The following is a 16966-nucleotide window of genomic DNA, read 5'->3' on the forward strand; positions in this document are numbered from 1 at the left end:
TTGAACTACAAATACATACATACATAGGTGGGCCACGCATTTGAACTACAAATCTCCAACCATCACCCATGGTCACTTCAATAGATCAGTGAATTGTTTAGTAAATCCTAAAACTACAGCAATCAGTTATCAATTACAGTATTTTCAAAGCATCCAGGTAACAGTAACAGGTAACAGGTGGTGAATCACCACCCATCATTACCCACCAGGCAAACCAGGCATACTTAACAGTTTCCGTGCCGCGAATGGATTACTCCAGGTTAATGTCGCTGCCGTATCGGACATACCCGCCTTTTGTTTTATGTGTTTAATCCGCGGTAATGTAATGAATCAAAAGAAAATCCGTCTTCGTCGCGGAGTATGAGACTGGATGGCTTCGCTTTGATGACGAAACCGGAAATCGTCACATGCTGTGGGCTGCTAGGGCTTCTGGGAAATTGAGGCCAATGGAAATGCATTGGTTGCAACGCCTCATTGAAACCAATCTTGTGTGCGTCTTCCGGGTGCACCAAGATGGTGGATGCTACACACAGATCATAACAAACCACGGGAGCTTTTTTTGATGGATTTTCGCGGATTAAAAGCCCAAATAATTCAGCGTATGCTCTAAAGGTAATACAACAATCTCGGCAGTGAAGGGGGGTTGATTAAAATGCGGGTTAATCGTAAAAAACAGTCAAACTGTTAATGAACTGGTGGGCTTGTCCACATAAAAAACGACATTTTAACAAATACTGTACACTTTAAAAAAAAAAATCTTCCTCCTTATATAATCATAATACCTGATGGACATGTTTTTGGGTGATACAAATCATCTTTAAATCAAAACAGCTTTTCTGTATTTCCTATTCTATACCACAGATGCTGGTCCCATCCTGGTAATTTCCTGTATATTCTCTGTGTGCAGCTACTCTGTGTGTGCATGTGTGCGTGCGTGCTTACCAGGGAGGCTAATACAGCCACTGAGCACATTAAATACCTGTTTATTCAGCTGAAGCTCTAAGACCCCTTTTCCCCCTACATGCAAGTTGCACAGTTTACACACAGGCACAACCGCGTGCACATGATGCACAAACAGGGTAAGGGGGAGGGGGGAGGGGGCACTAAGTCCCTCTCTTTCTACAGCTTATCATAGTAATAAGGACAGTATAACCTTTTTGGATGAAGAGCAAGCAGACACCCCTTCCCACCACACTGATCTTTAAGGGTCCTCCACTCCCTTCCCCCTGTGGTGACAACCACTACTCTGTATACACCCAGGGGAGCTCACAGCCAAATGTCACAGTGTGTTACGGTAGCATACATTTGTTAAACCGTAAAATCCTGAATGTTCAATTAACTCTGAGAGTGTACAAATGTAACCAATAAGGGGTACACTGTGTATTTTAACGCTCTTAATTGCTAGCAGTGTGATAGTGATCGTTCAATAATTTGGCTTCCTTTGTTACTTAAGGTTCATTACTCATTCTATTGCTAAACACAACTAGCTTCAAAGCAAGCATCGACGCAAGCAAGCAAGAGTCATGCTCCTCTGTTGTAATTAAATTAAAGTGTGCTAATTAGCGAACAAAAATGAGCTGTGCATCTCTGTTCCTGAGCCAACTCGATATCAAAGACATACACAGTAAGTGAACTTTTTTTTGTGTGTGCGTGTGTGTGTGTGTGTGTGTGTGTGTTTGTTTGGTTTGGCACAGGACTCATGTGCCACTGGCCACTGAACCAAATCCCATCAGATATTAACAATCCGCCCAAATGCGTATGTGCCGTGTGTGCTTTGTGTAGTGATGCAAACGGTAAATTATGAGTAAGTTGTTGGCCAGGACACAGCACCAGTCTCTTTGATGTTGACGTTGACAATGACACCTCTGTAATATGACTGTGAATCACGGTGACGCAACAGGAGCAGTTGGACAACATCATCAGGGTCGGTCGTCTCTCACAGGAAGTGAGACAGACTGGCAGGCAGCGCGTTGGATTACATTAGCACACACAGCTTTTCTGTCACAAAACACACGTGTGTCTGTGTGTGTGTGTGTGTGGGGTTGTGTGGGAGTGAGATTAAGTAGGGTGAATGGGGTTAATGTGTATGCGAAGGGGATATTATCCTCGAGGTTTCTGAGGTGTCTGTGCCAAGGACCCACCTGCACAGCTGCACCTGCACACAGAGTCTGGTCAGGTCCCGTCAGCTGGCTCTCTGTCACAACCTTCCCCCTCATGCCCCGAATCACCTCTGTCTCTGTCTGTCTTCCAAATTGCCTCAGTTGGGTTTTTCTTTGCTGACTTTCTCAGCATCTGCCTTCCAGCCTGTTTGTGTCTGCACCTCCCCAAAGGTTCCGTCAGTCTCCATGCATGCCTACCTCCCTACTAGATTCATATGTGGTTGTCTGCTCGTGACGCCTTTCTTGAAATGTGTCACAATGTATAATCCTTGCCTCTGCCCCTTTGTGTCTGAGTGGTCTGCGGAGACACCTGGGGGGTCGAGCAGGGGTGGGCCAGTGTGTGCAATGTACTGTGTGTTGTGGACAGCCTAATAGGGCAGCATAATGCCCGTTGGCAGGCTGGGCCAGGTGAGAGCTGGCAGTGTGAGTTATCATCAAGCTGCATCACACTCTCACATTGACACTGATCACTGTGCTGCATATCGCTCTGTATAAAATAGTACCTGGCACATCAACAGCACGCACGCACGCACACACACACACAGCTGATGGCAGACATTAGAACTGGAGAAGAGTGTGCCGGAAATAATACAGAGGCTCAGATCTACAGATCTAATGTGGGGTCAGCTTATCCTCCATAAATCCTCCTCTGAACCAGTAGGGGCTGAGACCCTGCGAAACAAGCATCTGGGGAAACTCAATCTGAGGTACAGTGAGGATCATAGTCTGTAGAGTTTGTTTACCTCCCACGAGGGACATCAATGTCATCCTTCCTCCAGCGGACGTTGGGCTGAGGGTCTCCCTGAACCTGGCAGCGGAACTCCACCGTCTCCTCCTCCAGAACCACCTGATTGATGGGCCGGCGCAGGAAGGTGGGCCTCTCTGCAGCGTGGATGAAGGGGAGAGTCAATTAAACCATTTGCGTGGTTGAATTTTAGCATAATAAAAATAAATATGCTGTCGGGGACTCCATTTGAGGTTTTTGATTATTATAAAGAAGAAATATAAATCAATTTTATTGAACACCATTTACGTCTGTGTGTTGGTAAAAAAATATTGAACCAATGTCTAAACACACTGTCCTATTTTCTTTATTAATCAGTAGTGCTATTGAACACCCTTTAAGTCTGTGTGTTGCTTAAAGAAATATTCAACCAAATATTCAATCAATTTTGTCAAAAGACTAAACAAATAAAAATAAAGAGGATGAAAATAAATAAATACACAAATAAGAACTACAATAACCTTGGTGTGAGCAGATGTACTGTACAAGTATCTTGGAGCTTACCAAACACTGTGACTTGTGCCGTTTCACTGTCCCGTTCTCCCACCATGTTAGTACCCACGCAGATGTACATGCCAGCATCACTCTTCCTGGTGTTGGAGATCATCAGCTTTCCTCCACGAATCTATAGGGGCGAGAAACACTCCTCCATCAAAAAAAAGCACATACTGTATACATACTCCCTTTCAAACTTGTATTTATTTATTTTTTCAAAATAGCTTCTGTTATCATTCTTATTCATATATACACAAAATGCTCAACATTTTGTAAAATAGCCCACATCTACAAGCTCACATAAGCTTTTTCACGATTTGTGAAAACATAAAGAAATGAGAAAAAGTGCTCCTTGGAGCACAGGTCTCCACCGGGTCAGATTCAGATTGACATTACTGTCACATAGATGCACAGTTTAGGTACATACATGTGGAAAAACTTACGCTCAGAAGCTCCAATAAAAACATGATCATAAAAACACTCAAAGATAAACACAGGGCAATAATGTCAGTCAAAGTGCATAGTGCAGAATACTCAGAAGTGCATAGTGCAGAGTACGGAGGGTTATTGCACTTTTCATTTAGTATCCTGACAGCCTGTGGGAAACAACTGTTCCTCAGTCTGCTGGGAGGACCTTGTACCCTTTTTGACCTGTTGGGTGAGAAGTCTTGGGTCTTCAATAATCCTCAGTGACTATTTGAGTCAACACTGGTACAGTACCGTCAGATTAAGGTTATTGTGGCCTGGAAGCCAATCTTAGCCAATCAGGATGGAATAAGAAAAATATGAAAGACTGAAATGACTATAGAGTTACTGTGTACCGAGTTGCGTGTTTCTTTTGACTGAAACTGTAGGAGTACTGTCCATAAATGTGTTTTGCAAAAGTCTACCTCCTGCTATGCGCTATAACAGGCCCATCACAGACGGACGGACGGACCGACGGATGGACATGATGCAAAAAATAGTCTCGCCCATTTAGGCCTGGCGGAGACAATACATTTATAAAACAAAATGAAGTGGTTAAAATATATACGTTTTGTACAGTTGTATATTTTGCAATACAAATGTATGGTTGTCCAAAAAATGGCACGCCTGGATTCTTCTCACGTGACACGGTTTCAGAACAACTGGCCTAAACCAACACAGAGCTTTATGCCAATCACAGTAACATTGCATTAGTCGACCCTCGTCATTCAGGCTAGTACCCACCGTGACTCTGTCCTCCTTATCATCGATGCGTACTTTGTCCTTCTTCCAGTAGATGGTGGGTTCAGGGTGACCTCTGGGAGGGACACACTCCAGGATGGCTGGTTCTCCGACAGCCACCACTGCGTCTGTAGGGTTTTGTCTGAAGTCATCTCGCAACACTGAGGAGAAAACAAGAGGAACCGGGGTTAGCCAGAGCACCATGACCAAACCATTAATCCTACAGCGGAGATTTACCAGGTTATGGTTCAGTTTTCCATCTTGAAAACATCTAATTACTGAAACTTGTTGTTGTTTATGACATCAGTATGTAGTTGGTGTATGCGGTCTTCATCCTGGCTATTTAAATGCAGTGAGTGTTTTCAGCTGACTGGGATAGTACAAGTAAAGCTAATTGGAACTAATGGAGGTCCCTATGGAGGTAGCAGAACAAACACAGACCGAATGCCCTGAAGCTTGGTGTCACTCACATGTGAGAGCTTAGAGGGATGCAATGTGCCCAGCAAAGTTGGCACACACAAAATCACGCTGGGGTGCGTGCGTGCAAACACATACACGCACACAAAACACACAAAACCAGTGGGTGGTCTGTCAAACAACTGCTGCCTTGTATCTAATCACCCTCAGGTAGGCCTTTCATCACAAAGATAGCCTCTCACCCTGTCTTGTGTTTACTCAAACACAACACCAGCTCATTATCACACACATACACACACCACATTTAGTAAATAGTGTAATAACATCTTATGTATGTACCGTATGTGGCATAAAATTAGGGTCCAACCAATACTAGGACTTTGGGGCCAAAACAGATGCAGACACGGAGTACAATAATCTGATATATAATACGAAAAATAAAAACACTAACATCAGTACTAGTGGGAATGTGTGTGCAAAATTTCACAGAAATCACACGCTGTGTTCATGATTTGATAGCCTGGCTCCAGCCCCTGAATCACTAGACACGCCGATAAAAAAAGATGTTCTTGCGCTTTGGTTGGAAATCTGAGCAGCTACGGCCAATCAGTGACGTTACAACTCGATGACGGCGCTTGACCAAAAGTTAAAAAAAATGTCTGCCCTCACTGCAGTAACTTGCGACCATATCGATCTGGCTATTAAATCGCCATATGATGAATAGGTTCTTTATAGAAACGACGGTTTTAGAAGGATCATCAGCCGACATGTTTTATCGTGTTTGTTTACACTAGAGTGGTGCCCGTTGGGCACTGGCCTACTTGGAACGATGCTGTTGGAAAGTTGGAAATGAATGCCCCACCCAGTTATTACTGTATGTGTGTGTGTCTTCATGCCCATATATGGAGTTCTTGTAACGATGGAAGTTGGAGATCCATGCCCCACCCGGCTATGCCATACTCCTGTGTCAATATGGAGATTTCTGTATCTGTCTCTCTGTGTCCCTTTATTCCTATAATATAGGAATAAAGGGATATTATATAGAGTTCTGTGTCCCATTGTACGTGTCAGAGTACACATTCCACCCATTTGTCTGTGTCCCTTTTATGCCCATACATGGATATTTCTGTATCTGTCTCTCTGTCCCCCTTTATTCCTATATATGGAGTTCTGTGTATGGAGTGTTGTGATGTCAGAACAGGCCAGCATGCCCAAATATGGAGTGTTGCCAGGTCCATATATAGACCCTGGGCAGGGGCCCTGTCCAGAGCCCGGGCAGAGGCCTTTAGTGGTGTTTCTGTACAACCGTGGGTCTGACCAACTCGACGCCGGGCACTGCACTCCCTGTGGGGGTGTGGTGTCGAATTTGAAGATGGTGGGGGTGAACGGTTCTCGGGTTACGTGCATTACAGCCGTACACACGTACAGACGTACAGGAAGACAGAGATGTGGTGCTGGTGCATTTATAGATAGAAGATGCAAGTATCTCGTTGACCATGTTTGTTTTGTTAGCAACCGGGTTAGCCACATTGACAACGCCGTCATCTGCTTTGCTACTATTTTGATTGGTTGGTGTGAACCAATCACTGAAGACTGCAACTTTGGCATCGCCCATCCCAGAAACGGCTGCCATGGGAAGGCTTTCAGTCTGAATAATGAAGTGTAAACTTTGGAAGGCAATCTTAGCCATTCGGGTTGGAATAACGGAAAATCGGACAGATCCGTGTTGATCACATGACTATAGAGTAGGGATGCACCGAAAGGGAAATTCTTGGCCGAAACCGAATACCAAATATAGGAAACAATTGGCCGAAAACCGAATACCGAATATCCAAATATGATTTATATTATATATCGTTTTTCCTACCATTGCTGTCATGGCCGTACCTTAAAGCTACCTGATTTATGGCAAAATAAATGGTTATGGCAAAACTTAACTTAAATAATAATCACTATTATGGGTCCATAAAACATTTAATAATTTCTTTTGAATGCATTATTTGCATACACTATTCGGCGATATATATATTCGGGCCGAAACCGAATAGGCCGAAAATGCCATTTTCTGCCGAATATTTTCTGCAGCCGAATATTCGGTGCATCACTACTATAGAGATATAGGGTGTACCTTGTTGTTGCTTGACGTATGAATACAATCTGGAGTAAAAAGTGTGTTTAGCAAAAATCGGCCTCATGGTCATTCTGGATAATTTGGGGGTTCGAAATTGGCATCCAGTGAGTGTGTGTGCACAGTTTCGTAGCGACCGGGCCAAAGTCCGGGCCAACATTTGTGTTGGCTTTCGCCGGGTGGAGACAAAAATGTATTGCAATCGTTGCAAATGTAATAATTAGAAATAACTATAAATATGTAATAATAATAAAAAAGTTAAAAGCCTACGATCTTTTCATAACACATGCAAATGTCGGACAACATACTGTAACACATATACTACTGAAATATCTGTGATAGTCAGTATGGGGGCCAGCCGATCGGTTGGCCTATGTAAAACCTTCAGGTAACAGGGAAAAGGAACAAAGACTCATATTGAGACTAGCATGTAGACCACGGGGATAGTTCAGGAAAAACTGCTACTCACTGACTCATCACCTCCATGTAAAAAGCAATTTATTAGAAACAGCCTTCTAGTTGTTTATAATGAATAACCTTTTGAATTGAGGCATAATGTCCCCAGAAGAATAAAAATGAACTTGAGACAGATGCGCTTTCACAACAAAAATGAATTATCCCATATCTTGTGTGCGGTTTTAGAGCCAGAAATGTGGACTTGATTTTAGCTGTGGCTCAGGCAGGGTGCACTCAAACAGACTATTCTAGGTATGATCTGAAGTGGGGGGAAAAAATCCATGATTTTCCATGGTGGGAAATTGTGGCACGCTGGTGTGTGTCCATCCATGGCAGAGAGACTAGAGAGGGACACATGAATCCTCTGAAGGATGAAAGCAGAGAGTGGGCTTGTTGGAGGATGTTTGAAGATGTTTGAGAAAGGCTAAATTAAGGGCAGCACCACAGGTCTTTATGTAAATTCCACGTGGCACAGGGGAGAGAAGGAGAGGGAGCCAGGATTATAGAGGGGATAACAGGTCCCTGCGCTGCAGGTCACTCATCCTCTCTCTCTCTCTCTACCTCTCTCTTATTCTTTCCATTTCTCTAGCTGCACAGCCAATGTGCGCTTATTTATTTAGTCCAAGGGGTGGGGGGAGTGGAGGATAGAGGAAGCTTTCAACCCAATTATCCTGGGGGATACGATGGGGAACATAGAGGGACTTTTGTGTGACACAAATTCAAATGAAACCTATGCTCAGGGGAGACAAGAGGGAACACAAAGAGAGCTACGGGAGGGAGGGAGAGACAGCGATGGAGTGACAGAGAGGTGGAGGAAGAGGGAAGGCTCTCTCATGCAGAGATGTCCTATAGTAATATCTAGGGAGCCGGGTCAGGAAATTAACCTGCTCTGGAGTGGTGGGCCCTCTCTAGCCAGGGTGAGCAAAATGGCTGACCACTGCCAGGATTCATGTATTTGCATCACAAACAGAACTCCTGCTGTCTAAAACCATAGCCATGTTTAGACCAGATGCACCCATGTTGTTACTCTGCCTGAGTATTGGTTTAATTGTTCCCTTCCATTCATTGGTGATAGCACCCTTGGGATTTACGCGAAAACCATTTCCTTTCAAACAGGGAACAACAACAAAAGAAACATGCATTATCTGTAATTAACGTGCTTTTTTCTGTGACATTGGACTGTGTGTCAAAGTAAAAGCCCCTCCATCATGTAATTAATAGCCAAACACAGAGTGGCCTCACACTAAAGCAAATAAAAATAGCACTTGTTGAGGACTAAACAGTGGGTCACAAGCAGCTACGAAACAAACAAACAGATGCATTACTGGTGATGGGATTATGCCCTATATATTGGTGCTGGGTTTGCTAATGCCAGGACAATGATTTGAACAGATTTATACATTTACAGAGCACATGAGGGAAGGGAAAATCCAAGCACACATTCTATTCAAGAATTTACGTCTAAATCAACCCAAGCGACCATCTGCCTTCCGTCATTACAGTCTGCATTTGAATATCTCCTTTTTTATTGGGTTTTAGTGAGTCTACACCATTTAGCTGTGTTGTATCATATGTACCCAGTGGTGTGTTCCAGGTTTTTTCGGAGGGTATACCATAATCATTCCCTGCACAACCACATCATGCTTGCATATATATGCCCACGCGTGGTCACCGAATGAAATGGTTGTTAGACAGTAAACATTTTATTTTTATTTATTTTATGGGTAGAACACACCACTGCATGTACTGTTTCTGTAAAGCCTGCATGCCTTGTAGATTAGCTATTTGTGGTGAAAGACACTGGCATTTAACCAATATTTATAAACTGTTACTTAAGGTGATTTAGCTACAGTGGCATTATATATGAACAGAATGTCAGAGGAAAATGGGATAAGGGATAGTTCAGAATTGTTTTACTTAAGCTGTATGAAATACTGCTTAAAACTACTGCCATTAATATAGTGGTTGCAACTGTATTAATTGATTGTCTGAGTCCCGTGGTGGGAGCTCTGCTCTGGTTTTGGTAAAATATTAAGTAGTTCTGGTTATTTTGAGGGGGCACAGGGGGCCACGCATTAAAATTAAATGTATTTAAAAAAACTAGCGTAATTTGTATTGTTGACCTATTTCTACCATATAGTGCAACTTTCGTTCATATTTGTCCCCTCTATCACACAGAACATTTTTTTTTGTGTCCATATCACTATGCCCAAAAATAGTTCCGTAGGTCAGTAGTCACCGCTAATCAATTTATTGGCTTAGGAATGCGACAAAAACGTACGCGTTCTGTGGCCAACACGTAAGTGCCTCTCGCCTACAACAACTGCGGACTATACCTCAGACTCAGGGCCGTTCGAGTTGCGACTCGATAGGCAGAGAATAGTAAATAATGTTCTGGCGAGAGCGTTTGCCCCGACTGCCACTCAAAATGGCTACTGGCCAATCACAGTGCGTCCATACTGGCCAATCACAGCATGTCCTTGCATAACGTGTGTAGGCTTTCGAAGGATGCATCACTTTGAAGCTCATATATGGATTATGGAAATCTCTGTATCTATCTGTATCTGTCTGTCTGGCCAAAGGTTGGAGCTCTGGAGAGCATGGATGCGCTCAACAAATTCCCTGCAAATCCAGCCAGCTGTTTGGGACAAAATTATTGGATAGATTGTCCGTCATCGGAATTATTTAGCCGGGCAAAATATTCCACATGATTTGTTGCATTGCCTATAGTAGGCGGTAAGCTGTTATTCAATTAACTTACATTTCCGGTTTTTGGTTCACCATTTTGTTTCTTTCTTCATCAATTTCAAAGTGAATCAATTTGAGGCTAGACTTGCACAGGATGTGCAAGTGTAAACTCTTGCAAATCTAGCTTCAGACTTTCTCCTCCAACACATGCATGTTTATACCGTCAATGGTATGGTTTACATGCACAGCCACAATGATTGCGCACACAGATATTTATGTACCACAACTGCGGTTCACTATTTGGCAATGACTGATTTCCTTTCTTCAATTACACAGCCAGCCTTTTTCTAGACCCACGAACACTACAGCACATAAGTATGTGCTGTAGTGTTCGTGGGTCTAACTGACTGAGACAATGTATCCACAGTCAGAAACTGAACCCAACTATGTCTCAAACTCAAGCTTAAATAGGCTTAGGACTATTTAAGCCCATATCAGTAGGCAGAAATGAGGTAATTTCAAATTCCTCTGGAACTCTCAGTTCTTCTTCCTCTGAAAACTCACCTCCCATGGAGTTCCAGCTGGCCCCAAACACTGCTGCCTTGCGTATTAATATTTATATATTTTTTACATTTGCACCCCTCTGTTCACAACCACTAGTTCACTACATCTGTCAGTCCAGCTGCGGTCTGAGGAGAACTCATATCTGTCCTCGCCTCCCATGTTTAATTTATTTATTTATTCTCCAACTATCAGAGCTGTGAGCGGATTTTAAAGTAGACGTATCAGGCGGGGGGATAAGCGTGGCGAATTTGCTGGTCTGGAAGTTGGCGCTTAGTCAACATTTCAAAACTTAAAAGGAAGGGAGTTGGGTTGCAACTTGCCCTGTGCAACAGTTAAGGACTTGAGTGTAGAAGGCCGTGCCAAAATGGAAACACAGACATCTCTGTCACACACTCTCTCTCTCTCTCTCACACACACACACACACACACCCCCCCCACCCCCCTGTGGTAAGCCAGTTTGTCCCTATAATACACTGGCAGGAAAGAGGTCTGTGCCAGCAACCCTTAGGGAGGTCTGTGTGTGTGTGTGTGTGTGTGTGTGTGTGTGTGTGTGTGTGTGTGTGTGTGTGTGTGTGTGTGTGTGTGTGTGTGTGTGTGTGTGTGTGAGTGTGTGTGTGTGTGTGTGTGTGTGTGTGTGTGTGTGTGTGTGCATGTTGTGTTCTTAACTGACATGGACTCACACATTGAACGGGCCTCTGCCACATTTACATGACAGCAGAACAGCCTATAGCACTGAGCCTCGTAGCGGGTGCAGGGACAAGGTGAGGAGAGATATTTGGTGCTGTGCACCCTGTTCTCCCACCCAGGACATTAGTCACTGGAGGGTGACACTGCTTGTCGGTAAGATTAGTGGGGAGCCTTGAGTGAGGCGGTCCAGCCTGCGTGCTGAGATAAGTGCCGACATGGGCGTTCTACCGGCCTGTGTGCCTGCCTTTGGTTCACAAGATGTTGTGCCCATGTCAAAATATTGCAGGCTAAAAGTTTCAGCTGTATAAGACAGCTACACATTGACAGGCACATTCCCTTACACACACACACCTACTTATACGCAGACAAATCCCATAAACTGTGCAGCATTCTTAAAAGCTGCAGGGTCTAGCATTTTCCAATGGCAAATGATTATGTACAGTAGTTATTTGGTTGTTATTACATTTTGTCCTAGATATTGTCCTTTGTCCAAGCTAAGAAACAGAGGAAGATTAGAGCAGCTATAGAAGCCTGGGGGACCAGAGACTCGACGACCCAGACTCACAGCCTTCAATTCCGTCTCCGATTAGAAAATAAACCATGCACAGACTATAAGAGCAGCGCATTTCAAGATATAGCTCCCAGCCATAATAACATTTCATTCAAGTGCTTTTTGTGTTTCATCCGGCAGAGTGCTATTACAAGCCCACCATTTCCAATCTCACCCTTAAGAGAAGAGAGACGATAAATATGTCACTTTAGAAAATATACCAAACCCCACTCTGTGCGCTGTCATTGATGTGTTGTATTCTCACCCACGCTGAAGGCAGGGGAGAAGAATAATGCAACAGTGTATAATAGTATACCATGAAGGGAGATGGGCTCCATTTGTCTGACGCGCTCTCTCGCCATGACTGGCTCATTTGCCCTCCCACCGGCCAGAGCTAACCTTTGCCCCCCTGCCCCCTCATCCAGATGTAGAAATTACCCCCACAGCAGGGAGGCAGCCAGCAGGTTCATACAGATCAGCCTCACATCCGGTGTATTCCTCAACCACACGGATCACAGGTCAGATCGCACGAACAGCTGCAAAAATATGGCTGGGATGGTGATGCCCAAGGCTGTGCCTCCGCTGAGGACGAAGGAGAGAGTCTCTCATCATTAGCACAGCTCATCACCCCCTCCTCACCCCACCCTCCTTCTCTCACCCGCTCTAGCCATCAGAGCTGGTTTTCTTTCACCCCTTTTTATTACCAGCTCAGTGCTTTCCCTTTTCTTCACAGCATCCTCCCTCATTCTAAACCATATGCAGCTCGGCAAGATGAAGTCATATGCATGCACATGCTATCATTCTCCACACAGCATGGCCAGCCGCAGCGCTGATATCATCTCCACCGCCGTTCTCCCTATCTGCACTGCATCCTGGGCTAGGGGATGGTAAATAATGCTGTCACTTCCTCGGATAAGGCCCAGGAAATATGTAAAAGAGTGAAGGTAGAGATAATCATATGGTCGGCCCGAGATACCATATAGTGGGAGGAGGAATCGCAGGTGGAGATATCATGATATGTGCAACTTTAATGTTGCCTTGGAGGAAATGAAAGAGAGAGAGGGAGGGCGAGTGTGCTCCAGAACAGGATGATGAAAGGAGAGCCATTGAAGGTCAAACTTCAGAGGTGGGCGAGGAGGAGAATCAGGGTGTCGAATGGCCCCGGGTGAGAGTATAGTGTATACTTGGTAAGTTGGTTGCGCACTGGTGTTGCGCAACAAAAAATAGCAGACCTACAAGCTCACAATGCGTCTCTCTTGTCGCTCGTTGTGAGCATGAATATCGGCTTTCCCCGGCACACGACACCGGTGTGCAACCAAGTATACAAGGCTGCTGCTGACCATTAAGGTTGCCTTACGCATGATGTGTTTGTGTTGCAATGCCGCTTTGTGTTGCCCCCCTCCACGTGTTGCCGACTAGTGGCAGCACTGCAACTATAAATCAGGTATAAAGATTAAGAGAAACTGCACGTGCCATCATGCCATGTCATGCTGGGAGTCCATCAGTGTTTCTGTATACAGGCCTGAACAATCATTTACACTGCAGCCCCTTGCAAGGCTCATCTTTTAAACAGCTGTCCTAATTTTGTCTAACGAGCCCTCAACAAACCAACCACCAGCTAGCTAGAATCGCAATGATAGCAACTTCAAGCACAGGTTAGGGGATTGTACCGACCATAGACAGGAAAAACGTATGGCCTTGCCTCTGTGAAACAATATAATTATGTCTTAATGAACACCTCTCCTCTTTCCCCTTCCAAATTCACACTGGTGAGCAGGCGCACACACACACACACACACACACACACACACACACACACACACACACACACACACACACACACACACACACACACACACACACACACACACACACACACACACACACACACACACACACACACACACACACACACACACACACACACACACACACACACACACACACACACTAATCCATGCTTTATGGTAATGTATAGCTCATTAAAATGTTGGTTAAAAACTCATTAAAATTCACTTGGAGAATAATGGCTTCATTAGAGTAATATGCTGAAAAGCAAAGGGAAAGACGAGTAAGAACATGGGGAAGAAAGAGAGTAGCCTTATAATCACTTAATCGCCAAAAATGGAATACATTTGCATAATAAATAATGACGCGCCCCATCCTCCTTTTTTAATCTTTTCCGTATCCAGTGAACTCTGTAATTAACCAAAACTACAATTAACGCTGCATCTTAGCCCAAATATATGTTGGACGCTCCTGCTGTTTCCATTCTGCTGCTATATGCTTAACGACATTAATGTACAGCACATGTGTAACTTGGCATACATGGACAGTGAACTGAAACTGGAGCTGGGCTGATACTGATGAACAATGTGCCTGTGGCTCTTTGTGACTGCTCCGATAAGGCATGGCGTTGTGCTGATGCTTGCGCTGCCGCCGAGCCCTGAATGGACACTTTACAGCCGGAAGGGGGAGTAAGGAACGCAAGGAACGGGTGTGGATGAAGTGTGTGCTCGCGTGGGGGGGGACATAGACGGAGACAAGAGCAGAATTGATTTCCTGCCAATTCCAGCGCAGAGAGAGCAGCGAGGCAGAAAGGCATGGTGATGGAGCAGGTGGGTATGCTTACTGCGTCGGCAGAGAAAGAGGCGAGAACAGGAGGAATGGAGAGGTATAAGACGGTAGAGCTCAGGCAGAGGGAAACATCTCCTGTTAATGTCTGCTTGCTGATATCCGGTTCTGCCGACATAGTTACCCCCCCCCCCCCCAAGCGCCCAGACTAAAACTGCACAGAGACTGCTAGAGTTACATGATCAGAATGCGTGTGCCAACGCTTAGCCCAGAAGTGGCTGAGTAGGCATGTTGAGAGGGGAATAGCATGGTTTGAGTCAAAACACTTGGAAATTATTGAAAGCATACAGACTTTTTAGCAGCAGCAGCAGCAGCAAAAAAAAGTCTTCCTGTGCCTGGCTGGAACTACTGATTGTTATCGAGAGTGGATTCTCCATGAAACAAGTTGGCCATGGTTAGTGCCGGTTCCCTGAATTTTAAAGCTTTTCCTTTTCTCCGTTTGGCCAGGATGGATGTAAATTTAGCTCCAGCGGTCTCCGGGTCCCTGGGTTTAGGCAGACTAAGGAAGGCATGTCACTTTGAATCAGGGCTGGCTGACACATTGGAGGTGGGCTAAAATGCGTAGGCCTCTCATTAAGCCTGACTCTGTGGTATGACTTACCCCGACTACTACATTTGGCTCCAATGAATGGCTCAGTCTTAAAGAACATAGCCAGTCAAACACTGAGGAATGGGAAGAAATACATGAATCTGAACCACTTGAGAGTAAATGTATTTTTTTCTGTACCTAAAATAATGTGTTTTATAGATCCATGTCAATGTCTATTGCACTACCTTATTGTGAATTATCTCTATATGTACAGTCTCTAATTTGTTTATGTGAGTTATATGCTTTTTATTCACACACCACTTTCTATATGATTTTGCGCCTATAGCAGCTCAGGTGTAAGAGATACAAACTGACATAGAAACTGTTAGAAACACTGGATCGTTTCAGTATCTGCAGCAGAAAGTTGTTTATTTGTCTTCTGCCTATTATGAGCGTTATATAGCCTAATGACATTGAGGAAGTGACCTTCTATCTACAGGGAAAGATAATCCCTGGGATGCCGCTGAACTGTGTCCAGACAGAGAGCACGGGGCTCAACTCACAGAGACAGGCAGACAGAGGCTCAAATGCTCTGCTGATACCCCCTGCAGCCCAGTTCTACAGTAGACGCTGAAGAATCTTTATATCATATGTCATAGCCCCCACCCCCGCCCCTCTCCCTCTCCGTCTCTCTCTCTCTCTCTCTCTTTTCTGTAAAGCCAACCTATTTGCAGCAGCGCCATCCCTGTCTGTTTTATGGTTCGGGCCTGTAATTGGATTGGCAGTAACAGCGGGTTGAGAGCCGTTCGGAGCTTGTAAAAGGTGTCACTCCGCGATGGTGGCCCCCGTTTTAATTAAGGTCTCAGCTGGAGATGAGCACTTTTATCCAGTCAACTCTGATGATGAGCCCCCCGTGCAGGAGAGTTCCACCACACTGTACTGCTGGAGCAGACAGAGAGAGAGAGAGAGAGAGAGAGGGGGGGGGGGGGGGCAGTGAACTGTACTGCTGTAGCAGACAGAGAGAGAGAGAGAGAGAGAGAGAGAGAGAGAGAGGCACAGTGAACTGTACGCAATGTCTCCAGGTACTGGGAGAGATCTTACTGATTCAGCGTAGCATCTACAAAAGCTCAAAACACAGCTGTGTTGTGAGCTTGTAGTTCCGCTATTTTTGCTACTTTATTGTTTCTGAAAAATATTTGAACGTGAAGTTAACAGTTTGTGATCTTATATAATAATACTTTGGAAGTTTGTAACCATAGACTGTAAAAAATATGGACAAAGCGTTCCCCGGGTCTAACATGGACGTAAAATGAAGCCTGTTATTCCTGCACTGTAAGTCGCCATCTTTCTAGATCCGTTTTGGCCCAGCTGGCCATTGGCTGGCTCCGTTTTGGCCCAGCTGGCCATTGGCTGGCCCAGACAACGAGGCGGGACTTCCCCCCTTCTTCTCCGTTGGTTTTTATTTTGACTTGAGTGGGAGGGGAATCCCGATCATAGACTGTAACGGTAGCCACGCCCCTCAGAACATACGCGACTTTATGGTCATTTTTTTTTAATTAATGGGACCATAATTTTCCAAAAAGAATATTATGACATTAGAAATTAGACTTTAAACTAGTGACTGGAAGCAGAAAGTATTCATGACCATGTTTATTAAGGTAATACAGTC

At 44.6% G+C, this 16966-nt stretch overlaps 1 protein-coding gene across 4 annotated transcripts in view; it reads right to left on the minus strand.

Annotated features, from left to right (window-relative positions):
* Positions 1–16966, minus strand: part of robo2 (roundabout, axon guidance receptor, homolog 2) — a gene marked incomplete at its 5' end in the record, with an annotated part of 328032 nt that overhangs the window by 71861 nt on the left and 239205 nt on the right. For all 4 annotated transcript variants that reach the window (XM_083772814.1, XM_083772813.1, XM_083772815.1 and 1 more), the window contains 3 exons: positions 2903–3041; positions 3448–3568; positions 4648–4805. In XM_083772814.1, coding sequence (XP_083628940.1) covers positions 2903–3041; positions 3448–3568; positions 4648–4805 — 418 coding nt within the window. The remainder of the gene's footprint in view (positions 1–2902; positions 3042–3447; positions 3569–4647; positions 4806–16966) is intronic.

This window comes from Protomyctophum parallelum, assembly GCF_964188405.1.
Source record: "Protomyctophum parallelum genome assembly, chromosome: 9".
NCBI lineage: Eukaryota > Metazoa > Chordata > Actinopteri > Myctophiformes > Myctophidae > Protomyctophum > Protomyctophum parallelum.